At 45.4% G+C, this 27,111-nt stretch overlaps 2 protein-coding genes across 7 annotated transcripts in view; both read right to left on the reverse strand.

Annotated features, from left to right (window-relative positions):
• TJP2 (tight junction protein 2) overlaps positions 1 to 11,752 on the reverse strand; it is a 119,097-nt gene extending 107,345 nt beyond the window's left edge. For both annotated transcript variants that reach the window (XM_053408817.1, XM_053408816.1), the window contains exons 1-4: positions 11,538 to 11,752; positions 10,532 to 10,629; positions 8,615 to 8,735; positions 3,252 to 3,349 (exon numbers count right to left, since the gene is read on the reverse strand). In XM_053408817.1, the coding sequence (XP_053264792.1) occupies positions 3,252 to 3,349; positions 8,615 to 8,735; positions 10,532 to 10,629; positions 11,538 to 11,690 (470 nt within the window). In that variant the 5' untranslated portion in view covers positions 11,691 to 11,752. The remainder of the gene's footprint in view (positions 1 to 3,251; positions 3,350 to 8,614; positions 8,736 to 10,531; positions 10,630 to 11,537) is intronic.
• A 2,240-nt stretch (positions 11,753 to 13,992) lies between these two features.
• Positions 13,993 to 27,111, reverse strand: part of PIP5K1B (phosphatidylinositol-4-phosphate 5-kinase type 1 beta) — a 110,601-nt gene continuing 97,482 nt past the window's right edge. For 2 of the 5 annotated variants that reach the window (XM_053408838.1, XM_053408839.1), the window contains exon 15: positions 21,634 to 22,166. In XM_053408838.1, the coding sequence (XP_053264813.1) occupies positions 22,083 to 22,166 (84 nt within the window). In that variant the 3' untranslated portion in view covers positions 21,634 to 22,082. Of the gene's footprint in view, positions 14,740 to 21,630; positions 22,167 to 27,111 lie in introns of those variants that run through there. The other 3 variants (XM_053408840.1, XM_053408843.1, XM_053408841.1) reach the window with 3 other exon arrangements.

Here is a 27,111-nt window from a genome sequence, read left to right on the forward strand (position 1 = left end):
GATTAATTAGGATTAATGTACAGACGCTTGCTGGAGGAGTCGGGACAAGATTACAAATTGCTGAAATGATACAGCTGCGAGGTCGTTAAGATTTGAATCTGAAGGAAGACTTCATTCAGTGTGAAAACAGTATGTGGGGGTGGAGCCTTAAAATGGATTCCTTATATTTTCTTTGTACAAATGACTTGGTAAACTCCCCAGAAGTCAATTTAAAATTTTAAGAAAACAAGGGAAGATAAAAGCGGACTAAATTATATTATGGAGTACCAGAGAGAGGGGGGGGGGAGGGAGAGAACTGCATGTAAGGAAAATAAAACAAAGAAAATAATCTTAAATGGATATGGAACTAACAAGCTGGTCTGAGCCAACTACCATATTGGCCCGAATAGAAGCTGCACCTTTAAAATTGGAAGGGGGAAAAGAAAAAATACCTGAATGTAAGCCGTTCCATTCCTCGCTGCTCCTGGCTGCATACTTGTGGCGGGGGGGGGGGGGAGGAGAGCTGCACTGCGTTGCCAGCGGCCTTTCCCCTTCCTGGCTCTCTCCCTGGCCTTCGGGGAGAGGATGGGGATTACACACAGGGCGGGCACTGATTTCCTGCGCTCCTGACGCCAGTGGCGTAGCGTGGGTTGTCAGCACCCGGGGCAAGGCAAGTAATTTGCACCCCCTAACCCGTGGATTTGCGCCCCTAACCCGTGGATTTGCACCCCCTAACCCTAACCCCCAGATGTTGCGCCCGGTGCGGCCGGCCCCCCCTGCACCCCCCACGCTACGCCACTGCCTGACGCTGTTTGCCCCACGCTCCTGGCTGCATACTGTAAGGTTGCGAATATAAGCCACACTTGTACTTATTACGGTCGGAATTTGGGGGGAAAGTGAGGCTTATATTCAGGCCAATACAGTATTTGGTGAGAAGAAAAGGTCGTTATCTTGGAATGTAAGAGAAATTGGATTTTGGAGATGCACCAAGACTTTGGCAGGGCGCCATCTTTATCTGTATGGACAAAGAAAGGGAAATTGGAGACCCGTTAGAGCTCTGGTGGGGTTCCAGTTAATTCTTTCCCCAGGCTGAAGCACATATATTGTAATCATAATTGAGAGAATGACTGGATGAACACAGAACTTTTTGCAAAGAAAAAAAATGTACAAATAATTATTGCACGCAGGACGAAGGGATATAAATATTCACTTGTGGATTAATAAATTACTGAATATGTTAATACGAATGGAAGTCACAAACTGCAGCTGTTGAACAAGGGACTATGATTAAGATTGGAATACAACTGGAATAAATAAGACTTTGGAAGCAGGGGGGGGGGGGGAGAAGAATTACTGAACCTGTAATCCAGCAAGTGGGAGGCCATCCAAATGATATAATTTGTTATTTGATTGTGATTACGATTTGATATGCATATCATGAGGTTTGCTTTGGAGTTTTGTAATTGAAAACTACTAAAAATTATTGACAAAAAAAGAAAAGAAAAAAGAACAGGTATTCTACTCTTACAAGTATTCCACTGGGCTGGCAAGCCTAATATAAATATCGCAATCCTACAAGTATACTACCACTTTGCAGAAATGGTTTTCAGCATTATCAATGTGGTTTAAATCTTTAGTTATGGAAAATAATGCAGTTTAGAAAAAGACCTGAATGCAGCCAAGAAAGAGCTTAGTACAATAGTTGTCTTCAATAGGACATCCAAATGCCCTCCTTAATTCTAGCTGGGCAGCAATGACTGTGTCTGCAATCCAAACGAGGATGGAAAATACCTGAACACATTAAGAAACCAGGCGGCAGCGGGGTGGGAATTGTTTTCACATTGTTGCAGAGTAAAAGTGAGTTTACAGACATCCTGCAGAATTTAAAATTGGATTAACACATTTACAAAAAAGGGGAAGACTATGTGTCAAAGTTCAAAGTCTTTGAATTCTTTGCGATAGATATTATCAAGAATGTTTTCTTCCAGCATGTGCTAGAGCTGATAAGTCTAATTTGGTTTCTAATGCAACAGAAAATTCCATTGCAAGTAGTTCATGAAGAGAGATTCCATCATGAGAATAAACCCAGTTTTTTCCAGTCCAGTCATAACGCTTCGGGCCACTGTGAAAGAACAAACAAGAACATGACTGAGAACATGACATCCTATGCCCTTTTGGGGGGGTGCTATTGGGTTGTTGTTTTTATTTTGATTATATATATTGTGGTTTGTATTATGATTTTGTTGTGTGAACTGCCCTGAGACCTCCTGGTATAGGGCAGTATATAAATTCAATTAACAACAACAACATTTAAATATCAACCAAATATGACAGAAGGAAGGGTGTGCATGCTGGAAATGGGTACTTGGAACTCCCACAGCTATTTGCATTAAGTTATCACACAATATGATCTATGGTGTGATTGAAAGCCAACTGGTTGGCATGAGGTGAATTAGGGCAAAGAAAAATCAATCTATTTCTAAAAGGTTGGAGTTGGCTTCACAACTTTAACATACATGCCACTAAAGTTCTGGGGCAGTCCTGACTGTGGCACCAGCTAGAGATGAAAAAATTCAGCCCCCTGACAGCTCCTGACCGTAGGAGAGTTAGCTATTCTGCTGGTCCAAAAGGCCGTGGTGCCTTCCCTGCTTCTCCTGCCACCCCACAGCCACCACAGGAGCTCTGTGCTAAAACGGGACACCTGCTTTAGGTTTCATTCATTCCTGATGGTCCAATCCTCACGATGGCCCACCTGAATTAGCCTCACTTTATTAAACAGCAGTCAGAAAATTGTGTTTTCGTTTTCTGTAACATACTAGAAAGTAAATACTCTAATTTTCCACATCCTAACACTGGCTTAGGTATGTTTTAATATTTTATTTATTCATTTAAAACATTGTCTGCTCTTCACTGCACAACAATATGGTATCTGTCAGCTCAGCATTCCAGAGACGCAGTGCAGGATCAGTGCTCCCAATGGACGGTGCATCAGAGGGTGTCACTCACTGACCAAAAGCCTAAGTTCAATGACTAGCACTGCAAAATAGAGAAAGTCATACAAATAGTTCCAGGGGCTGTGGGGGAAAATAATCACATACTGTATCACCGAAGCAGTTGTCAGCCTGACTAGCACCTGATATTGACTGCCTGGGAAATCCGTACAAGCCATTCTGAGTCTCCAAAGTGCATGCAACTAATAAAGCTGAGGTAGGAGATCTTTTAGTTCAATTGTAAAATTTCTAGAACATTCTAACAAACAGACATTTGCTTACCTGCTTGGAGAGGACAGCCATATCTGTTTGTTTGGTGTCTGTTTGTTGATCACATATGTTCCCATGCTTCCACCCAATTTAACTGTTAATACTCCAGTCTACAGAATAAATTGGGAGCAGGGAGAGAAAACAAAACAAAACAAGCTATCTGTAAGAACTTGCAATATATTTATATAAGCAGAAATCTCAGGGTCTGGCAAGCAATAATTGATTAGGATTTCACAACTAAAACATGAGAGCAAAAATGATTAAATAACCTATTTTTTCAAATAAGTGCAAATAAACTATTATTACTTCTCATCCAAACTGAATTTCGCATTTCTACATTTTTCTGTGCTGTAAAGCCATACTCTCAAGAATAAGGATTGGGGGGGGGGTATCTATATCTCCTCCCCTCTCTATATACCGGTATATGAGTATGAATAACATAACGTTCCATAGGATGACCAAACGATACTGCAAATGGATTGCCTGGTTTTTCTCTAGAAATCAACTTGATTCACATTCTTTGTTTCCAGTTTCTGTTTAGGAATCCAGTCCACAAGGTGATGGACTGAAACAAATAATTCAGAGGTGGAAAACTGTGTCTAGGTAAATTTTAATGACTTAAAAACAAAACAAAAACAGAAGCACAGGAATATGGCACCTTTTTCAGATGGCAGTTTCCCCAACGGGACCCTCTTTCAGGGATCTTATTCCTATGGGAAGTGGGCCAAAGACAGAAACTGGCAAAGAAACGAAGGTAGTTCAGCCTTTGTACACCAGGCTCCTTTCTATACGCCCCACCCTCCATCCTGGCAGCCAAGAGACATTAGGACATGTTAGCCAGGCCAACACACTCAAGGCTGTGGCTGGGGAAAAGGCAGGGTGGCTGAGCAGGGAGGGTGGGGTGGCCTGGGAAAAGTCTCAAGGGCCACAGAGAGAAACCTGAAGAGTGGCCCTTGGGCCCCAGCCCGGCTGTAGGGGTTTGCCAACGAGTGTGTGTGTCTCAAACCTACAGCTTTATACTTTTGATGAAGTGTCCAGTCACCAAATTTTATCTCTGGAATGTTCTTATTCAGAAAGGCAGGGATTTCTTTCAGGCTGCATGTCTATATTGCACAGCATTGTCTAAGGGATTTTCTATTCATTAAGTTCCCAGGAGCATTCGATTGGCATTCCTTTGTGTTTTTCATCATGTTATTTGGGAGACCAACTGCAATGTTTTCATGGTTCATTTTCTTAGTTCCAAGTGTTAAGATTTTAGAAATTTGGAAATTCACAGCAAATGGTCTAAGCCTGTTAGGTACATGGCCTTTTGGACTTTACTCTCTGCCCTGTCTGTTGTCCTTTCCTTTCCTGTGTCAGGTGTTGACAGGCATGAGCTCTGAAGCAGGAAGGCCTCAACTCCAGCTAAGAAGAGGAAGGGGCAGCAGACAGAACTGCAGCTGGTGAACTGAGTCCTAGGAGGTTGCCTCAAGAATGTGTCCCCAAATGTGCAATGCAATTAAGTTTTGAAAAGCATGGGCCCTGCTTCCACAGTTCTTGACTGAATCTGCACCACTCTAAAAAAGAAAGGCTCCTGAGATAATAATTAAGAGTAATTCAGATATTAAATCCCCACACTTATTATCCTTACACAATCTTACATGGTTAAATTTGGCTTGGCTGCCTGCCTTCCTTTTAAGCTCAGACTTTGTTTAGACTACACCAAGTGTTTAGTATGACTGGGCACGGTCTCCCTTGTCAACCACGCTTTGACTGTTTTATCTTGTTCTGGGTTTTACTGTCCTTAAATTGATTTTACCTTGAGCTGTTACTGAAGTCCTTTTTAGGGCCAAACAGTAGCTTGGAAATGTCTTTATAAAATAAACAAAATGATAAACTACTTCAATGTCAACTGAAAACTTTCTAGACTTTACGTTATTTCATAGCAAAAGCAGCATTCCAGCATGCTTTTCCTGACAGCTATATCATATAATACATTCCCAAACAGCTGTTACTGTATTACCAGTATCATGCTAGATACCATATGTTCCTTGGGGAAATTCCCACCTGAAGAGTATTCTGTTTCTTCTCAGTAGAACAACAAGATCTCTGTAGTAAACCCTTACGTCCAAGATATGTTTAGGTATATCCTTAAAGATCTCCACAAATGAATCTTCAATTTCCAGAGTTCTTTGGTAGTGCAGATTCAAGATTTTATCTCTTTCTTCTTTTGTTCTTAAGGTAATCAAACAGTCTCTTGCTTTGTTCTTTCCTTGTCTTTTACCAAGTCTAAATGCACTCACTATCTTGAATTTATCTTTCCCCAGGTCCTGTTGCCAAAAATCTATAAATTCCTTTGTAAGGAAGTCTACCAGATTGTCTTTTTCATTTTCAGGTACTGCTCTGATTCTTAAATTTCTCTCCTTTCTTTGTAATTCAATCATAGACAGTGTCAGGTCGTGATCCTCTAGTTTCTTATATACCGGTGGTATCTTCTCTTGAACGGCAGTTGCAATTTCCTTAGCTTCCTCTGCAATCTTTCGAGTCGAGGCCAATTCCTCTAGTAATTTTTCAATGGACTGTGTATTAGAGTTCACCTTCTTTCCCAATTCATTGATACTTGTAGTGTTCAAGTCAATTTTTGCTGAGGCCTCAGCTACTTGTTTATTTGTCTCTGCAACCTGTTTGGCTAATTTTTCCAAAGATGCATCAATTTTGCCAAGTGCCTGAGCCAGTAACTCTTCAGATGACATAGCTTTTGGTTTTGCTTGCGAAGCAGCAGCTCCTACTATGCCTGCTGCTCCGGATGTTGAAGCCCTTCTCTGATGTGTAATATCAGTCTTGTATTGTCTGCCGGACCTGGTAGTTTTTTCCTGTGCCAGCTCTATCTTCCCTTTCCCATCTGCGTTAACACTGTCATGTACAGCCCAAGGTCAGTCTCACGCCTGGTAAATTTGTTTTGAAGAGGAATTTTCCAAAGCTTGGTAGTGGCTTAGTTGTTATTGCAACATAGTCTCCTCTAGGGGGACACACTTCCAACTTCACTTTGCAACTTTTAAAGCAAATATGGTCCTTATAAGTCCCAAATATCCCTCAAAAGCCACAATTTCAGTGTCCTTAAAAGTTACTTTATAGTCAAAAACAGATCTAGAAACACTGTATCTTTCACAGAGTTAAGTCAGAATTCTTTACCCTTCATGTTGACAGTTCTTCCCACTGATCGGCTTTCCCTGTCAAAGGCAGTCCGTTCCCAGGTTTTAGAGGCAGCAGATATATCTTTACTTTCCTCTTTTCTTGCAGGTAAATATTGCTCAGATTTCTCCCCTCTGCTCCTGCAAACAGGGGGGGGGAATCGCTTTTTTGGTGTTGAATTTTAATCCTTTAAAGAACGTCTTTCAAAGTTACCGCTTTGCAGTCTCTTTGCTTTGATCTATTTACAAGCCGGAAAGGCAGACTTCCTGTTTTTACCTTTCCTGTTTCGGTGCCAAATTTACTGTAATTTTTTCCTCCAAATAATTCACTTAGTCCTACTCACGGGTAGTTGTTGTAGAATCCAATTATCCAGAAAGAAATCAGCGCTCTCCGACCATGGCTGTGCGGCTTCACTCCGCGGAAATGGTAGACAACTCTCAGCCCCGCGCCGCTCACCCCCGTTCCGTTCCGAAGCCTTTAAAAAGGCTCCTTCGCAGCGGGGGGGGGCGCAAATGGAGCCTGCCGAGTCTCCAAGTTCACAGGCTTCACCACCTGTGATTTCTTTGGGTCTCCGCTTCGCCGCAGCAGCAAGACCCAGTCCCGCGAAGCCGATTCCCTCCGGAGCTCAGAGGGAATCCGCCATTAGTCGCTGGCGCTGACCGGAAGTCCCTCACTGCCTCCATTTCTTCCCCTTCTATTTGCCAGGAGGTGATGGGACCAGTGGCCATGATCTTCATTTTTTTTGATGTTGAGCTTCAGACCATATTTTGTGCTCTCCTCTTTCACCCTCATTAAAAGGTTCTTCAATTCCTCCTCACTTTCTGCCATCAAGGTTGTGTCATCTGCATATCTGAGGTTGTTGATATTTCTTCCGGCGATCTTAATTCCGGCTAGGGATTCATCCAGTCCAGCCTTTCGCATGATGAATTCTGCATATAAGTTAAATAAGCAGGGAGACAATATACAGCCTTGTTGTACTCCTTTCCCAACTTTGAACCAATCAGTTGTTCCATATCCAGTTCAAACTGTAGATTCTTGTCCCACATAGAGATTTCTCAGGAGACAGATGAGGTGATCAGGCACTCCCATTTCTTTAAGAACTTGCCAGTTTGCTGTGGTCGACACAGTCAAAGGCTTTTGCATAGTCAATGAAGCAGAAGTAGATGTCTTTCTGGAACTCTCTAGCTTTCTCCATAATCCAGCGCATGTTTGCAATTTGGTCTCTAGTTCCTCTGCCTCTTCTAAATCCAGCTTGCACTTCTGGGAGTTCTCGGTCCACATACTGCTTGAGCCTACCTTGTAGAATTTTAAGCATAACCTTGCTAGCGTGTGAAATGAGTGCAATTGTGCGGTAGTTGGAGCATTCTTTGGCACTGCCCTTCTTTGGGATTGGGATGTAGACTGATCTTCTCCAATCCTCTGGCCACTGCTGAGTTTTCCAAACTTGCTGGCATATTGAGTGTAGCACCTTAACAGCATCATCTTTTAAATTTTTAAATAGTTCAGCTGGAATACCATCATTTCCACTGGCCTTGTTATTAGCAGTGCTTTCTAAGGCCCATTTGAGTTCACTCTCCAGGATGTCTGGCTCAAGGTCAGCAACCACACTACCTGGGGTGTACAAGCCATCCATAACTTTCTGGTATAATTCCTCTGTGTATTCTTGCCACCTCTTCTTGATGTCTTCTGCTTCTGTTAGGTCCTTACCACTTTTGTCCTTTATTATGGTAATCTTTGTACAAAATGTTCCTTTCATATCTCCTATTTTCTTGAACAGATCTCTGGTTCTTCCCATTCTGTTGTTTTCCTCTATTTCTTTGCATTGCTCGTTTAAGAAGGCGTTCTTGTCTCTCCTTGCTATTTTTTGGAAATCGGCATTCAATTTCCTGTTTCTTTCACTATCTCCCTCACATTTTGCTTGCCTTCTCTCGCCCGCTATTTGTAAGGCCTCGTTGGACAGTCACTTTGCTTTCTTGCATTTCCTTTTCACGGAGATGGTTTTCGTTGCTGCCTCCTGTATAATGTTACGAGCCTCCATCCATAGTTCTTCAGGCACTCTGTCCACCAAATCTAAATCCTTAAACCTGTTCCTCACTTCCACTGTGTATTCATAAGGGATTTGATCTAGATTGTATCTTACCGGCCCAGTGATTTTTCCTTTCTTCATAAAATAAAATACTATAGTATAAAATAAAATACTATACCGAAAATGAGACATCATAATCTTGAGGAGTAAAGGGCTTGTCTGCCAGCTCCTCAAAGAAATCTGTTAATGACTCCAGGGTTTCTTCAGCAAGTTTTTCATACATAGTTTCATCTATTGAGCTGTAAAAGTCAGGTAAAGAAAGAGTTACTCAAATTTTATACCATTAAATCAAAATATTATCAGTGCAAAACAAGAAATCCCCAAAAAGAACACAGTAACTTGAGGATGTTTGTTACCGACACATACTAGTGTAGGAACCATTTCTGAAGTTGCAATAAAAAAGAAAAATTAGGTATGTATAGCCCAGAAATTTTATTCGGTTGAACCTTAATTCACCACACACTGCAACTTCCATTCATTAGACAGTCCTCTGATTAAGGAACTTTAGGCTACAATTCTGACCCCACTTCTCTGGAAGTAAGCCCACTGAATTTATTATGACTTACTTTTGAATAGATACAGTTAGGTTTGGACTGTTAGTCAATAAATTGATTACATCTGCATACATTTAGACATTGATTTGTCTGTCTTGTCAGTTTTTGTTTCTTTTCTATATGTTTGGCCCTCTCTTGAGAATTTGTTACCAAACTTGACAGCAGGCTTCACTGCCATTTGGATACTGGTTCCGTCATAGCTGGCTCCCTCTGGCTGGCTAGCCTTTGGGCTCCATTTTCCCTCCCCGTTTCCTCCAGTGACAGAACAGTGCCAGCCTTGGTGCTGCCCCTGAACCATGGAGTCCCACTCCCTGCTTTTCCTCTCCGGTTGCTTCCCCGCGGCTCATCTCAGCCAATGGCAGAACAGTGCCAGGAGGCAGACATCACCAGTAAGGACCACCCAGAGCTTTAAGAAACAGCACAGAGATCACGCAGCAAAAAGCATCCCTCCCTCCATAGCCCAGCCATCCTTCCTTATTTCAGACATCAAGATATAGCAGCATATCATGATGATTAGCTGGTGATCTATCATGATGTTGAAAATCAGATATTGCCCAGCCCTAAATGACATCTGGCTTAATTTGAAAGAACCCTTCTCCTCTTTATTCTTACCATATTTTCATAGCAAAAGTACTAATGGACATTTCCATTCATTTTAGTAAAGCTTGTGTAGTTTTCCAGTGGTTTGCACCCTAAAGATGTGCAGTTAGGCTACCTGGACACCTGTTTGAGGCCTAAGCCCACTTTCCACAATATGCATGTCCCATGGTTTTGTCTAAATTGTGGCTCCATCCCAGTCTGCTCTGGTAACATGTGAACAAGCAAGATCATGTGGAAGGCAACCACAACCTGCCTATTCCCACATCAGGAATGCTTGGGATGTAGGGAATAGGGAGTGGCACTTTCCAAATGCAAGAACCACCCATAAGTTGGCAACACAATGAGTGTTGGAGAACTTGGAAATGGATCCTCTTCACCTCTTAATCAGAGAGCGCTTACTCTCTTTACACGGCTAGTGGCTACTTATATTTCTCCCTCTTGGTGTTTACATGTTTTATTGACTAAAGTTAAGAAGTGGGCTGATGCGACTGTTCTAGTAAAGGTTATCTGGAGGAACTGAAAGCTTGCAGCTCTTCCATTCTCTTGCTACATGAATTAGTTAAACAAGCCTGTCTCCACCATACTGAGAGTAAACAAGGCATTCCTAGGAACGGCTACAAAAGAAGAAAACAAAGGTCTGGTCACGTGTGAAAGTGCTGGATGCTGTGGCTTTTAAGATAAATTTGTTGCATATGTAATGACACTATTATTCATTTAAAATGATTCAGCTTTACCAACTAACACCCCAACGCAGATCCCATGCGCATGGCTTTGGTTTCGATGGTTTCATTCTTCTGAGGTGACTGTTTCTGTCCTCAATATTGATCTCTGTTTGGGAAGTTCCCAGAGTTGCCAGGTGGCCAATTCTATATACAACGTACCTTTTGTCAATTTGAGTTCCTGCACTTCTTACACATTGCAGTTGAGCACTCTTGGCTTTGACTTTGAGAACGCCATATAAACAATGTGGCTGCACATCCTGTGAAGAAATAAGTTTTAAGTACTTTTGTGGAAAATCATGTTCTTCAGCAGAAGGCTAAGTGCAAGCAGCACAACTTTCAGGGTTGTGTCCTCCCTGAGAGGATTCTGCTACATTTTGTTTTACGCTGTTTTATTTTGTGGTTAGGATTGTGTATATTTCTGCCATGGGAACCTCGGATGAAAGCTGGATTATAAATGCTTTAATAATACATAATAATTACTTATTATTATAAGTAAACATATATATATATATGCGCCAAGTCCTCTGACCAGGAGTAGCATCATTTGTATTTCAAGTCCTTAGGCCATGCTGTTCCTTCCAGAAGCAAGCACATTCCTTCTCCCAACTTTTCTATCAGAGTTCATTTCCAGCTTTGTCCATGTATTCACCCCTTTGTTTAGCAAGATCTATATCCAGTGTGCCTCTCCCTTCGCACGGCTTGGCTCTTTTGCCTGCTAGCTTAGTGAGTCTTTTTCCATTTTGAAGGCCCGCTCCCTCAGCGAAGGCGGAGGACGAGCTCCGGAGACCCACCTTTCCTGCCCTCTTTCCTCCCTCTCATCTCTGCTTCAAGAGAAGCGCCCCCAAAACACACCGCCAGCGGCGGGCCTGTCCTTTCCCGGCTCCCCCCAACCTGCCAGCGGAGGGTCCCGGCGCCGTTTCTGGGCCCAAGGCGAGGGCTGCCGAGGCCGCCGGGCCCAGAAGGCCTCCCGAGCCCCGCCGGGAGCGGCCCAGGCGGCTCCTCCCGCCACGAGAGACCGAGGCCGGGCGGCGGGTTCCCGGGCCGGGCGGCCCTTCTGGGTGCGAGGGAGAAGCTCCGCGGGCCGGGCTCGCCGGAGGCCCTGCGCCGCTCACCGGCTTCTCCCCTTCCGCGCGCCTTCCCTCCCAGGCCGAGGCCCAGCACTCACCGGCCGGCCCACGAGGAGCGCGAGGCCGCAGCCGCTTCTCCGGAAAGGCGGCGCCGCCGCCGCCACTGCCGCGGCCTCCTCCTGCCCCTTCCAGCGCCCGCCGGCGCCTCCCCGCCGGCCCCGGGCCGCCGCCCGGGAGAAGAGCCGCCACATGAGATCCTAAGGCGGCGCGCAGGAGACTCGGGCTGGGGCGCGGCGCGGCTCTGCTGCTCCCTGGCGGCGCTGCCCCCTTCCTCTCAGCCGAAGCCTCTCCAGCGCCAGCTCTCTCGAGAAATGGCCCGGAATCCTGGCTGCCCCCCCCCCCGATCCTAGGCCAGTGAATCGGGACCAGAACAGCCTCCAAGTGCCGCACGGGAGGAGAGAGAGGTCCGCCACGGAAACAGGAGGACTCCTTGAAAGGGGGGGGGTCTGTGCTTTTTGCTCTTTTATCACTGTTTCTGTAGTTTGGCGTGTGGCAAATAGTGACAGGCAAAACTTACTGGAAGAAAGAAAATGGGGGCGGGTGGGGCAAAAGCAACCCCTTAGAGGCCGTTCGCTCTCTTCCTAGTTTCTTTGAGACAATTTTCTAATCAAAAAAACATTAAAACATTAGATGCAAATTACAACCTGCAGGCATTAAGGTTTTGTTTCCCAAGCTATCCTTCCTGCCCTCCTCTCCATGTCTGTGGGCAGCTGGTTCCAGTCCAATGTAGTCATCATCTATTGTCTTTTTAGTATTATTAAAGATTTTCTTGTTTTACAGAAGTATGTTTTACAGAAGTATGTCTCTCATATTTTTTCCGTGTAACATTTTTACAAATCAGTTTCATTGGTTGAGACATTGGGGGGGGGGGAGATGAGGGGGTCGGGTGGCGATGTTTCTATGTTGCTTAATGTATGTAGGGTTTGGTGTCAGCGTTGCTTGTGCAGGTTCTCTGCTCTTCACTTGTGTTCCTTCGCTGGTGAGAGAGGTTGGGGTTGGCCCAGGGTGTGGCTGTTCATTTGTGGTTGGCTGTGGTGGTCTTTGTTTTCATGTGTGAATGGGGTGGGTGGGTGTTTTGGATCAGGTTAGCCATATTGAGTTGTATGCTGTTGGCGGATTATTGTCATTGTCTTGTTGGGCTGTGTATGTGATAAAGGGGAGCCATACGGGGGTAAAGGCGTCTTCTATTTGTCCCTGTGTCAGTTTCAGTTTATTGGTTAATTTTTCTAGTAAGGCTGTTTCCCATACTATTTGGTACCATTAGTCCATGCTTACTCCTGACAGGTCTCTCCAGTGTCTGGTTATGGTGTTTCTGGCTGCTGGGTGGGAAGAAGAAGAAGAAAAGAGAAAAAAGGGAGGGGTGGGGGGGAGAGAGGGAACTGTGGGAGGGGTGGTGGTATGGGGAAAGAGGTCTTGTTTTAAAAGAGGGGGTGGGGGGAGAAAGGGCTCCCCCCTCAAAGCAAACTGACAATGGCTAAAAAGGGGGGGTTGATTTAAACAAAACAAAAGGGATAGAAAACAAAAATGGGGGTGGAGAGTAAAAAGTAGGGGGAAATATGAGGAAAAATAAGCAAAAAGGAGCTGAGTGTCCTGGAAGGGATTTAAGGAGAGTATTTATATGCTGAGGAGGAGGAAGTAAAATAGAGATGAAATAAAAGAAGTTGGAAGAAAAGAGGACAACTACAACAAAAAAGGTCCCCCCCCTTTTTTGGGGGGGTGGAGAGTGTGATTTAAGTAATATATGGATGTATTTTTAAAATAGTAATAGAAATTTAGTAGAGGGACTGAAGACTATGGGGGGGAAAGGGGGGTTGTTTTGTGTTGTTTTTTTAAGAAGGTTAGAATATATGAGGGGGAAGGGGGGAATTTATGTATTAAAAATAGGTGGAGATGAAAATAGTAATATAAGAATATTATTATTTTTAAAAAGAAGAAAGAAAATTCTTTTAAAAACAAAAAACCAATAAAAAATTTAAATTAAAATAGAAAATGTTTTCCCCTTCTTCCTTCCCTTTAAAAAAACAAACAAAAAAACACAAACAACAACTACAAAAAACACTCCCTTAAAAATACAAAAAAGATCCTTTTTCTTTTCCCTCAAAAATTGAAAATACAGTGGTACCTTAGGTTACATACGCTTCAGGTTACAGACTCTGCTAACCCTGAAATAGTGCTTCAGGTTAAGAACTTTGCTTCAGGATGAGAACAGAAATCATGCTCTGGCGGCGTGGCAGCAGCAGGAGGCCCTATTAGCTAAAGTTAGCTTCAGGTTAAGAACAGTTTCAGGTTAAGAACAGACCTCTGGAACGAATTAAGTACTTAACCCGAGGTACCACTGTAGAGGGAAGCAAGGTCTTTTTCAATGGGCTTCTCTTTGGGCTCCGGCTTGCTTTTTCGTCATCATCTATTGTCACACATAAGGGGTCAAGAAAATACTTCTTGCGAGTTATGGGATTTGCTCAAGAAGATAAGCATCAGGATTATCCGCAACACTTGTTTTGAGAACAAAATACTTTATTTTTTGTCAATAAAACTATAGTTTACAGTAGAATATACTAAATAAATTATGTAATTTTGTCCTTTACAAGCAATATATCTAATCACAGATATGTCAAAGACAATATATGTACACAACATAAGGCCTTGTTATAAATAGCTTCTTTTTCATTTCACTAATAAACAGTGAAAATTTCTTTATAGAAGATAGCTTCCCATAAACTATGTGCAAACATATTACACTAACCCATGTATGAAATTAATAGGTGAGCAATTATAATTCTGGGGGAAAGCAGAATTGATTTACATAATATTCACCACTGTGATGATGATGATGACTCTTTAAATAGGCAAAGCAGATTACATATTTGTGCATAATCACTGAATACATGCAAATAAAAAAATCATGTGAGAGACAATAGGAAAATATTACTTCCAAGCCCTGAAAAGATGATTGGCAATAGAAGAAAGAGCAGCTTAAGTACAGTGTATGCAGTTCTTCACAGTTTGGCAACAGCACATCCTAGCAAAGTGTGAAATGTTTCCTTTCACATCTGCTGAGTCCAAGGTAGCATTTCTAGGCTTCAAGAATCCTCTGTTGTTTTCACAGAGGCTCTGTTGCTTATGACTTTTTGTTTCCTAGGCTCAGCAAATTTTTCCTTGTAAATCAGGAGTGCAGAAAGTGCTTCTCTTCAAATATTCTCATTCTTAAAATTCATCTTTTTCTTATTTTATGATCTATTACTAAACAAAAGAAATAAAATGAGTTAATTTTTTTCTCCAACAAACAAACAAAACTTGTTAACACCCTCCTTCACTATCAATATTGGTTAATACAACATCTATTTTCTTCCTTCTTATGTTAGGTTTCCCAACTATACAACATTTCATATTTTTCGACCATCATAACTCAGTCTCATTGTATGGACAACACAGAATGTGTTCAGAAAACCCCAAAGGCCTTTTGCAGTTTTATCTGCTACAGTCAGTCCTTTTTTCTGGGGCTTTTCAGTACCAGCACACTTTTTTTCAAGAAGAAAAGTGCTGTCTGGCTATGATGCTTTATGTTTACCATTCCCAACCCCAAAGTAGCGTTCCAATGAAATCAATACAACTTCCTGTAGGATGCTTAAAGCTAAATTTCCCGAATATCTGAATTAGATACCTCTGTGGCAACTGTTACATTCAGCTTCCAATCTACTACCGTATTGGCCTGAATACTGTATAAGCCTCACTTTTTCCCCAAATTCCAAACGTGAAAAGTTAAAAGTGCGGCTTAAATTTGTGACCTTACAAAAACTGGCTTTTACGATATCGCTGCTGAAACAGACATATGGTAAAACGGAATGGGTGTGAGTGCTGGCAGAATTTTAAGGGAGCAGCTCATATTCAGGTATTGTCTTTTTTTCTTTTTCCCTCCTTGAATTTTAAAAGTGCGGCTTATATTTGGATGCAGCCTATATTTGGGCCAATATGGCATATTGTTATAGATGGGAGGCTAAATCCTATAAATTAATAAATGGTAGGATTTTGATTATTTGCGATATGAAGGGAGAAACACTGCAGAGGAATTCCTGGGCTAGCCTTTGCAAAAATGACCTGGCCAAGTTGGGGCCATTAAGAAACAATACAGAGCCACTGAGAGCCATTGGCAATGCAAGAGAGCCGCTCCCCCTTGCCCTTGATATAAATTTTGTTGCATTAAGCCAAATAAACATGTTAAATGCTAAATTGGCATAAACTGAAATGCTTCAGAATAATTAGGCATAGCCAGGATTTTGGGGGGGGGAGGACCTTTGTTGGGGGGAGTAGAACCGACATGATTGTTCATTTAGTTAAGTATTTCTATTGTTTTACTTGATGGGGGGCAGCTGACCCCTTTACCCCCCCGGCTACGCCCATGGATGGGGCTTTAAATCAATTTAAAAAAAATGTTTTATAAAAGAAAAATGTTCAATTTTTATAGTTCAACTTGAACTCCTTATTTCAAGGAAAAACAAGTTTAAAAATGGAACATATCTGTCAGGGAACTGCCATCGGAGCCAGAGGGAGAGGGAGGGCTCCAGAGGGATTCCGGAGAGCGTCCCGGGAGGGAGAGAAGCAGCACATCTTCTGGGGAAGGAAATCAGCGTAGCGCCAGTGGAGAAGGGGGGCAGATGGGGGAATTGGCGAGGTGGCTCCATGACTCCTCACCGGGGACCAGCGGGGAGAGCACGGGTCCTCCCCTGCCCACACCCTCCTTGCGCAGAAGGCTTCCACGCAGGGAGAGTAGGCGGAGACTAGGCGTCAAAGAGCTTCTTTGCTGGAAGAAGTTCAAGAAACGCCCACTGACGGATTCTGCCAGCGATTGAGACAGCCACGGGCGAGTGACTGTCCGGACAGAAAGGGTTCATTCAGGCAACCCAGCCAGTTGTGGCGCCGATTTACGCACGAGCAACCCCTAGAACCATTACAGCAATCCGTCAGTCCCTGACGTTGCTTGTGCGCAGCCCCGGAGAGGCGACACGATGAGCCAAACAGGGACAGCCGGAGAGACGGAGCAACCAGCTGCGGTGCGGAGTCTGGTCGAGAGGAACCGAGACTTGGAGACGCATGTAGCTATCCTGACAGCGCGGCTGGACGAAAGACGGGCTCAGGATGCACAGGTCAGAACCACCCCCATCGCAAGGAAGGTACCGGGGCTGGTACACAAGTTTGGTGGAAAGCCCCAAGACTACAATGCTTTCCGAACGGAAGTGCAGTACGCTTTGGAGCTGCAGAAAGATGACTTTGCTGATGACGGGGAGAGGGTGGCTTACATTGTGGGGCATCTGCAGGATCAGGCCCCTAATGGTGCCGCAAAATGATGCCTTGAAGGACCTTAAGAAATTCTTTCAGGGAATGGACGCAATGTTCTCCAGCGAGGTGGAGCAAGGCGTGACTCGGCGGGAACTGATGGGGTGCAAGCAGGGGGGCCAGTCCGTCAGAAACTACTGGTCGTGTTTTGCGATGTTAGTCCACCGGCTCGGGTGGGATCTGGACTCTGAACCGATTCAAATGTTGTTTGAGGCGGGTCTGTCCCCCAAAGTGAAGGACGAGTTGTCCCGAGCGCCCCGGCCACGGTCGATGGACGAGCTAACAAAGGCTGTGCTCGCGATAGGCGTACGCCAAGAAGCGCGGGCTCAGGAGAAGCGGGAAATGAGAAAGGAACGCTTCCATGACTACCGCATTCCTGCAATACCAAGGGACACTTCCCAGGCGGCGGAGCCAATGGAAATTGATGGCGCACGCGCGAGGTTTCAAACTCCGGTGAAGGTCGTAAAAGGGAGGGAAAGGAGTGGAAAACTACCAAGAAGTGTTTCTTCTGTCAACGACGAGGACATTTTGCTAAGGTCTGCCCTCAACGAAAAGCCTGGCAAGGGATGATGGGGGCTGCAGGCCACGACGAGAAGGGGGAGGAAGGGCAGGCGCAGGGAAACGACAACGCCTGGCTGCCAACCAGCAGGGGCAGCAGCCAGGCCAGCAACCAATAGAAGTGCCCCAGCCTGACCCCCCCAAGGCAGCTATAGCCATAGAAGTGGTGCTAGAACTCCCGAATGGGCACCCCGTCAAAGTTAAGGGACTGCTGGATTCGGGCAGCTCGTGTAATTTCTTCAGCAGAGACTTCACTCTGGAGCACCAACTCCACCTGTTGCCTCTAGATTTTCCCTTGCAGGTGACAACCATCGATGGCAGGGAACTTCTGGGGGGGGGGAGTGTCACACCAGACCCCACCAATGCGAATGAGGGTTTCCAGGCACACGGAGACCATTGCCTTTCACGTGGCCACACTGGCAGGACCCCCAATAATACTGGGAATGAGCTGGCTGGCACTGCATGATCCAGTAGTGTCATGGCATCAGCGGTCAGTCACCTTTGGGACAGCTTACTGCTTAGGACACTGTCTGGGAGGGGAGAACCCAAGAATGACGGTGGCTAGGGTGGCTGGGCTGGCCGTGGAACAAAAAGGGGAGGTACCACCACAATATGCTGACCTGAAGGAGGTCTTCAGCGAGAGGGAGGCAGATAGACTGCCCCCCCACAGGCCCTTTGACTGCCAAATCAACCTACTCCCAGGGGCTCAGTTGCCGGTGGGTAAGCTGTATGCCATGTCCGACCGGGAGATGCAGGAGTTGCGGCAGTTTATTGACAAGAACCTGAAGAGGGGGTTCATAAGGGAATCAAAGGCGGTGGGGGGCAGTCCGGTGTTCTTTGTGGACAAAAAAGAGACTAATCAGCCCAGATTGGTCGTGGATTATAGGGCCTTGAACCTGGTGTCAGAACCCGTGACCTTCCCAATGCCAAGGATTGACGACATTTTAACACGGGTGAGGCAGGGGAAGATTTTTACCAAGCTGGACCTCAGGGGGGCATACAATTTGATTAGGATAAGGGAGGGGGATGAATGGAAAACTACCATGTTCACCCCCCTGGGGGCTTTCGAGTACTTAGTCATGCCATTTGGATTACAATCGGGGTCCGCCTGCTTTCAAGCATTCATGCACCACGTGTTGGGGCCCCTGCTGTACAAGAATTGCGTAGCCTTTTTGGATGACGTCTTAATCTATTCGGACAATGAGAAGCAACACGTCAGAGACGTCAGGGAAGTGCTACAGAGACTGCAGAAGCATCAGTTGTGGGTCAAGCTGGAAAAATGCCAATTTCACCCAGGGAGGTCGAGTTTCTGGGGTACAAGTTGTCAGACAAGGGCCTAGCTATGGACCCAGGCAACGTGAAGGCAGTGCTGGAACGGAAAGCCCCCAAAACCCGGAAGGATGTGCAGAGGTTCTTAGGGTTCAGCAACTTCTACAGGAAGTTCATAAAGAACTTCGCTCACTTGACAGCGCCCATAACAGATTGTCTCAGTAGCAAAAAGAAGTTCGCGTGGACAGAAAGTACCCAGCAATCCTTTGAAAGGCTGAAGAAGGCGTTCGCTTCGGAAGAGCAGCTCCTGCACGTTGATCTGGAGAAGCCCATGAGACTGGAGACGGACATGTCCGACCGAGCCGTTGGAGCGGTCCTTTTGCAGCCCGGGGCCAAGCAGGACTGGAGGCCGTGTGCCTTTTTCTCAAGGAAGCTGAGCAAGTCAGAGCAAAACTACACAGTGTATGACTGAGAACTGCTTGCGATCTATGCGGCGTTTCGGCAATGGAGACATCTGTTGATAGGGGCGCGGCACAAGATCCAGGTTTGTACTGACCACAAGTACTTGGAATACTAGCGGACCGCGCGAGTGCTCAACCAGAGACAGATTCGATGGGCCCAGGAGTTCGCCAAGTTTTCCTTCGAGATCAGATACGTGCCGGGAGAGGAAAACGTAAGAGCAGATGCTCTCTCCCGGAAACCAGAGTACATGGAAGGAGAGGGACCACCAGAGATCCGACACGTGTTTCCCGAGGACCGGTGGATGGGTGGGTGGGGGAACGTTGGTTGGGAAACGAGAACTGGCAGGGCTTACTAGAGACGACGCATTCGCTCAAGCAAAAATCAGGGAACTCCGGGACGGAAGGGAAGACCATGGAGGGTTTGAGGAAAAAGAAGGGCTACTGTACTATAAGGGGGCACTGTATGTACCGGGGGAAAGTTGAGGGGGAAGGTACTTAAACAACTCCATGACAACCCAACAGCTGGGCACTTTGGACAGCACAAGACCATGCTGCTTGTCACCAGGCAGTTCTGGTGGCCAAAGGTGAGGGAAGACGCACGGGAATATGTACGGGGGTGCGACCGATGCCAGAGGGCAAAGGGAGAGAGGGCTGCCCCTGCAGGGTTACTGGAACCCTTACCTACACAGGGAAGGCCCTGGGAGGTGGTGTCCATTGATTTTATGACAGATTTGCCCAAGTCAAGGGGGAAGACAGCAGTCATGGTAGTAGTCGATCTACTGACAAAAATGTGCCATTTCATAGCTTGCTCACACGCGGTGACGGCAGAGGAGACAGCCAGGTTGTTTGTGGATCACATTTTCAGACTACATAGGGTTCCCTCAAGGGTAATCTTGGATCACGGGAAACAATTTAGGTCCAGGTTCTGGAGGAAGCTCATGAGCTTGCTACAGGTCGAGGTGAGCTTCTCGACGGCGAGGCACCCAGAAACCAATGGACAAGCAGAAAGAGCGAACAGTATACTCCAGCAATACCTACACTGCTACGTCAGCAAGAGACAGAACGATTGGGTAAAGAAACTAGCTTTGGCTGAATTTGCGTACAATAATGCTGAACATGTGTCCACGGGAATGAGCCCGTTCATGGCCAATTATGGGTGTCACCCCAGGGCCTTCCCGGGGAGGGGGGGAGGAAGGATGGAGTGTACCCGCGGCTGAGCAGTTTGTAGAAGAAATGGAGGCCTTGCACCAGCAACTCAAGATGAACTTGGAGCGGGCCAAGGAAGTTTACAAGAGGCAGGTGGACAAGCACCGTCGGGAGGGGGAGGCCATATGGGTGGGAGACCGGGTGTGGTTGTCAACCCAAGGGTTACCCCTAAAGGGAGGGTGCAAGAAGTTGCAGCCGAGGCGGCTGGGGCCTTTTGAGGTAACACAGCAGGTGAACCCCGTGGCATTCAAACTCAAGTTGCCGGACAGCATGAAGATACATCCGGTGTTCCATAGGTCCCTACTTTCACCGTACAGGGAGGGGCGGGAGGGAGGAGTCACCACCCACCTGCGGGTAGAGGAGAGGGAACACTGCAACCAAGCCATGGAAATACCCGATTCAAGGTGGCGAGGTCGCCAGGTGGAGTACTTGGTAGCTTGGGAGGGAGAACCCAGGTCAGAAAACACGTGGGTCCCCGCTGAATCAATCAATGACGGCTATCTGGTGGAAGAATTCCACAGTTTGTTCCCGGATAAGCCAAAACTACTAGCGAGATTCTGGGAGGAAGAATTTGGAACCACAGACGACGAAGGGGACTTTGTGGGTTTTCCTGCCTCCGAAGAGGAGGGAGGGGAGGTGAGAGAGAGAGAAGAATCAGGCTGGGAGGTCCACCCTGCGGGGAGAGATCTGAGCAGGTGGGAGGCTGGTTTTGAATCCACAGAGGATGGTGACAGCTCCTTCAGGGGATTCCCCGCATCGTCGGCCGAGGAAAGAGACGAGGTTGTATCGGAAAATCGCGCCGGGGGTGGAGGGGGTCCTGGGGAGGAGGTGGATGTCAGGGAACTGCCATCGGAGCTAGAGGGAGAGGGAGGGCTCCAGAGGGATTCCGGAGAGCGTCCCGGGAGGGAGAGAAGCAGCACATCTTCTGGGGAAGGAAATCAGCGTAGCGCCAGTGGAGAAGGGGGGCAGATGGGGGAATTGGCGAGGTGGCTCCATGACTCCTCGTCGGGGACCAGCGGGGAGAGCATGGGTCCTCCCCTGCCCACACCCTCCCTGCGCAGAAGGCTTCCATGCAGGGAGAGTAGGCGGAGACTAGGCGTCAAAGAGCTTCTTTGCTGGAAGAAGTTCAAGAAATGCCCACTGACGGATTCTGCCAGCGATTGAGACAGCCACGGGCGAGTGGCTGTCCGGACAGAAAGGGTTCATTCAGGCAACCCAGCCAGTTGTGGCGCCGATTTACGCACGAGCAACCCCTAGAACCATTACAATATCTAATATTAACAAGGAAACAAATGTTGTGCACCATGTTAAAAATCTGATCATGCTTAAGGACTCTCAACAACTACAAATTGCACTCAGAATGTGGCACAAGGCATAGGGGGCAAACTGTGCTGCATAATTAGATAATGTACAAGATATTTTCAAAGGATTCTGCGCAGAACATTATTTACTGATTCTACATGAATAGAAGTATTGTGGCACAGACTAGAGAATTTCATGCAGCTGCATATGGACCGTAAAATATACCGTTCCTCACTGATCAATGAGTTTGATCACAACGCAGTTGGCAGTGGGGATGCTCAATGTGAAGCTAGTGCTGTATTCTTCACTAACCTCCAAAGTCAGGCCAGTTTGCTAGCAGGAGCAATCTTAGGCACCAATATTTTTAGAGTCTCCAACAAAAAATGTACAGTCAGAAAGGAACACCCTAAGGTCCCTTTCAATGTCAGAGAAGATGCAGGGACATGTATAAACAACTCACACTCCAAAAAGATCCTTGTGTGCATTCTCTTGACTCATGCAATAGGTTGGAATGATTAAAAGTCCAGGACCAGTCCTGAGCTGAAGACAGGGTTGAAATCTTGTTAAGCTATGTACAGTCATACCTCGGGTTACAGATGCTTCAGGTTGCATTTTTTTGCGTTACGGACCGCCGAAACCCAGAAGTACCGGAACAGGTTACTTCCAGGTTTCGGCGGTCGCGCATGTGCAGAAGCGCCGAATTGCAACCCGCGCGTGCGCAGACACGCAGTTGCGGGTTGCAAACGCGCATCCCGCACGGATCACGTTCGCAACCCGAGCATCCACTGTATTTCCTTTCACTCTAAAAGTAATATTCCCCAACTGTGAAATTATAACTCTGCTAAAGAAGGACAAAGATACAGAAATTTTATTACTGGACCAGTTCTTACACACTGGAGAAGAAAAAACCTTTCTTCCTGTTAAGTGCACTTATTAAGGCTCTGTCTCCCAGATGACAGTGAAACCACTCTCCTATAAAATATCTCAATCCAAGGTTAAGACAACTGGAATTAGGATACTGTACGGTCATATGGATATCACCTGTGAAAGACAATAAAATTCTTTCCTTTTCATAATGCCCTATATTCACAATGCTTTCTTACTATAACAATGGTTTTGGACCTACATATTTTTCAGCGTTTGTTTGTTTTATACCAACAGGTTAATTAGATTTCCAAAAACTGTACATTTACAAAACCTCTGGACAAAAGTGATTTATATCAAAGTGACAAATCTATAAAGACTTTTTAACACCAGATTTATGAAACTAAATACTTTTACTCAGCAGCCAGTCCAGAAAGGAGCATGCAACTCTTGTCATTTTAGAATCAGCAATAGGTGGCAGCATTGTGTTTGGAGAAAGAACATGAAACTTGTTTCCATATTCACAGAGGACTCAAAACAAACTACTTTAAGTGATACACAAGTTCATTCATAAAAAAATTCCTTCCATTAGCACCTTAGAGACCAACAAAGTTTGTTACTGGTATGAGCTTTCGTGTGCACGCACACTTCTTCAGATACACTGAAACAGAAGTCACCAGACCCTTATATACAGTGGGGGGGGGGGGAGAGGTATTACTCAGAAGGGTGGTGATTGGCTGGTAGGTGTGGTAAACCTGTTGACAACTGTTAATGACTGCAATTGGTCTTACAGGAAAAAGCAAGGGGTGAGATGGCTAAAAATAGCTTTATCATGTATAATGAGATAAGAATCCTATGTCTCTATTCAGACCAGGTCTCTCCATGGTTTTAAGTTTGGTAATAAGTTGCAATTCAGCAACTTCTCTTTCCAGTCTATTTCTGAAATTCTTTTGTAATAAGACAGATACTTTGAGATCTTGTATAGAATGTCCTGGGAGATTGAAGTGTTCTCCTACTGGTTTCTCTGTCTTGTGATTCCTGATGTCAGATTTATGTCCATTTATCCTTTGGCGTAGGGTTTGGCCTGTTTGTCCAATATAGAGAGCTGAAGGGCACCGTTGGCATTTGATGGCATACACAATGTTAGAAGATGAGCAATTAAATAGGCCTGAGATGGTATGTTTGATATTGTTGGGTTCAGTAATGGTGTTGTCCTGGTGTATGTGGCAGCAAAGTTGGCAACTGGGTTTATTGCAGGCTCTGGTACCGGTGTCCATGTTAAGTCTGGTTGTTGTATTTTTGTGGGTGAGTTGTTTAAGATTGGGTGGCTGTCTGTAGGCAATGAAAGGTCTTCCTCCCAGAGCTTGAGAAAGAGAACTGTCATTGTCTAGGAGAGGTTGTAGATCTCTTATGATGTGTTGTACTGTTTAAACTTGGGAGCTGTGATTCCTAGTGGTGTTCTGTTATTTTCTTTTTTGGGTCTGTTTTTCAGCAAGTTCTCTCTGGGTATCAGTCTGGCTCTGTTGATCTGTTGTTTAACTTCATCAGGCGGATAGTTTAGTTCTAAAAAGGTTTGCTGTAGATCTCTTAGGTGAGAGTCTCTGTCTGTAGAGTTGGAACAGATGCAGCTATAATGTAGGGCCTAGCTATATACAATGGATTGTTTAGTATGTTTAGGATGGTAGCTAGAAGCATGTAGATATGTTTGTTGGTCAGTTGGTTTACGGTATAAGGTGGTGTCTATATGCCCATCCTGTATTTTTATAGTAGTGTCCAAAAAATGTATTTCTTGCATAGCTTGGTTCATTGTTAGGTTGATGCTGGGGTGAAAGTCATTGAATGTCTGGTGGAAGGTGTCCAGGGTTTGTTGACCATGTGTCCAGATAATAAAAATATTGTCAATGTATCGCAGGTACAAGAGAGGTTTGAGTGGGTACCCACTCAAACCTCTCTTGTAGGGTAGTCTCACTGAAATTAATGGGCCTAACTTAGCCATATTCATTCATTTAAATAAGTCTACTCTGGGTAAAACTAAGCTGAATACAACCCCAATGAGAATACTTTTTGCCACTTCCATGTGTCTTAAGTTACTGGCTGTTGCTTTTTTTTTTTAATAATATGAATAGTAAATTGCAGGACAGCCCATTGCCTAGCAGGAATTGCAGACGGTTCCAGAAAGACAGGGTCTTCAATGAATCCACTGTTTATTATACAGTGGTGCCTCGCAAGACGAACGCCTCGCAAAACGAAAAACTCGCAAGACGAAAGAGTTTTCCGTTTTGGAGGTGCTTCGTAAAACGAATTTCCCTATGGGCTTGCTTCGCAAGAAGAAAGCCCATAGGGAAATCTTCGCCAGCCTTCAGAAGAGGTCCTGGACCTCTTCTGAAGGCCGGCGGGGGGCAAAAGTCTTTGCTCCCCCCCGCCTGCCTTCCCGGGATAGCGGAGAAGCGCAGCGCGTTTCTCCGCTATCCTGACGGCTTTTGAAGGCAGGCGGGGGGGAGCAAAGACTTTCGCCCACCGCCGGCCTTCAGAAGAGGTCCCCGCCTGCCTTCCTGGGATAGCGGAGAAGCGCAGCGCGTTTCTCCGCTATCCCGACGGCTTTTGAAGGCAGGCGGGGGGAGCAAAGACTTTGGCCCACCGCCGGCCTTCAGAAGAGGTCCTGGACCTCTTCTGAAGGCCGGCGGGGGGCTAAAGTCTTTGCTCCCCCCGCCTGCCTTGGGACAGCGGAGACTTCTCCGCTGTCCCGGGCGATCTGAAAATGCTGGCGGGCGGCAGCGAACGCTTCGCTGCCGCCCGCCAGCATTTTAAAAGCCCCCGGGACAGCGGAGACTTCTCCGCTGTCCCGGGGCGATCTGAAAATGCTGGCGGGCGGCAGCGAACGCTGCGCTGTCACCCGCCAGCATTTTAAAAGCCCCCGGGACAGCGGAGACTTCTCCGCTGTCCCGGGGCGATCTGAAAATGCTGGCGGGCGGCAGCAAACGCTGCGCTGCCGCCCGCCAGCATTTTAAAAGGCCCCACAGAAGATGAACTGCTCGTCCATAATCATTTCCCTTGAAGGTTGTTGTTATTTTGATATCCCATTAAGGCAGCTCAGCTTCACTCCTGCAAACATTGGAGAATTTTTTTTAAAAAAGATATTTATTAAGATTTTCAACATAATACAATAAAAAATCAAAAAAGAGGAAGAAAAAAAATTTAAAAACACATAAAGTTCACAATCCTTATTTTCTATAACATATTTTCCTGACTTCCCCACACCTCTCCCTCTTGTATTCCAGTTCAGATTGTTGGTTCAACAGGTTCTTGTCCCTATTTTTAAACCTTTTTATATTTAATTAAAAAAAAACAACCAATTTTACCTTATAGACTTCATATTTATACATCATTTGCTTATTCTTTAAACCTTTTTCTAAAGTCGGCCTAAATTCCCGTCCATGATTTCCCCAATTTTCATACAAATATCCAAACAAAATAAAAACAGAACAAGTTAAATTATACACCCTTTGGATTCCCAAACTCCACCCCCCCCTTTCCCGGTTTCAATCCCCAACAAATGTCCATCAGTCCCTCTACTATCAGCCTGGAGATCTCACGTCCGAGGCTCTTAATTCTCTCTCAATTCCTCTCTGCCGGTTCTTTTTATAGTCCTTGGTATTAAACACCAAATCTCAGAGAAGCTCTAGTCCAATAAAATCCATGTTTCCTCCAGCCAGACCTCCATATTTAAAAGTGGAGCCTGAATCTTGTTTCTTAATCATTTCAAGTCCAAATGTCCCCAAAGCTCCACCTTCCACCTTAATCAAATTTGTAATCCTTAGGTCTTCAGATCTCCACATAAGGAGATCCCTCCATTTTTCAGTTCACAATTCAAACCAGATTTTCATCATCGAGTTCTTATTTTCCTTTGTAGCCATCATGTCAGGCCTCTGGCCTTCCTTTGTCTTTAACAACATTGCAGCTCCTCCTTCCTTTTCTTCAGGAACAACATATATCTCTTTCTCCTCACTCTCAAATCTCTCAAGTTTCTCTTCTTGGCCAGCTGCATAAGCTTCCTGAGTCGAATCCTTATCAAATTCAATGAATTTGTTTACTGTTAAGTCCAGAGTTGCAACATTTGTAGCCAAAACATCAACTTGGCCTTGTAGCTTTCCCAAGAGAACAAAAACTCTGTCCAACTTGGCTTGAATTTCCCCTCCTTCAGCCATTCTTGTAATGTCCCAAAACCCCCTCTAGAGGGATTTTGGTTCCTTGTTATTCATTCCAGTTCAAATCCAAAAATCAAGTTAGTTTGTATCAGCTCTTCCTTGTTTTCAACAAATTATAACAAAGTTGTAGCAAATATAGCCAGCAGAAGCAGTAGAAACAAAGTTCCCTATTTCCGTCTTGACAGCTAGTTTGACAGCTGTCAAAATCTTCAATGCCTTTCCAACAGGCTCTCTTGCGGATCACTCCCGGGTCTAAGGGGGGGGTGGTACCTCAGCTCCCAAAGTTAGCTCTTATCCTCCAGTACAATTACTTGTAGTGCCAAATCGTGAAATTAATATCTTTTGCCCAATAAAGAGAAGGAGTTCTCACGACCTTAGTTAGCAGGTCCTTGTTTTAGATTGTTTACAGGACGGGG

The sequence above is a fragment of the Podarcis raffonei genome, chromosome 11 (genome assembly GCF_027172205.1).
Source record: "Podarcis raffonei isolate rPodRaf1 chromosome 11, rPodRaf1.pri, whole genome shotgun sequence".
Classification (NCBI taxonomy): domain Eukaryota; kingdom Metazoa; phylum Chordata; class Lepidosauria; order Squamata; family Lacertidae; genus Podarcis; species Podarcis raffonei.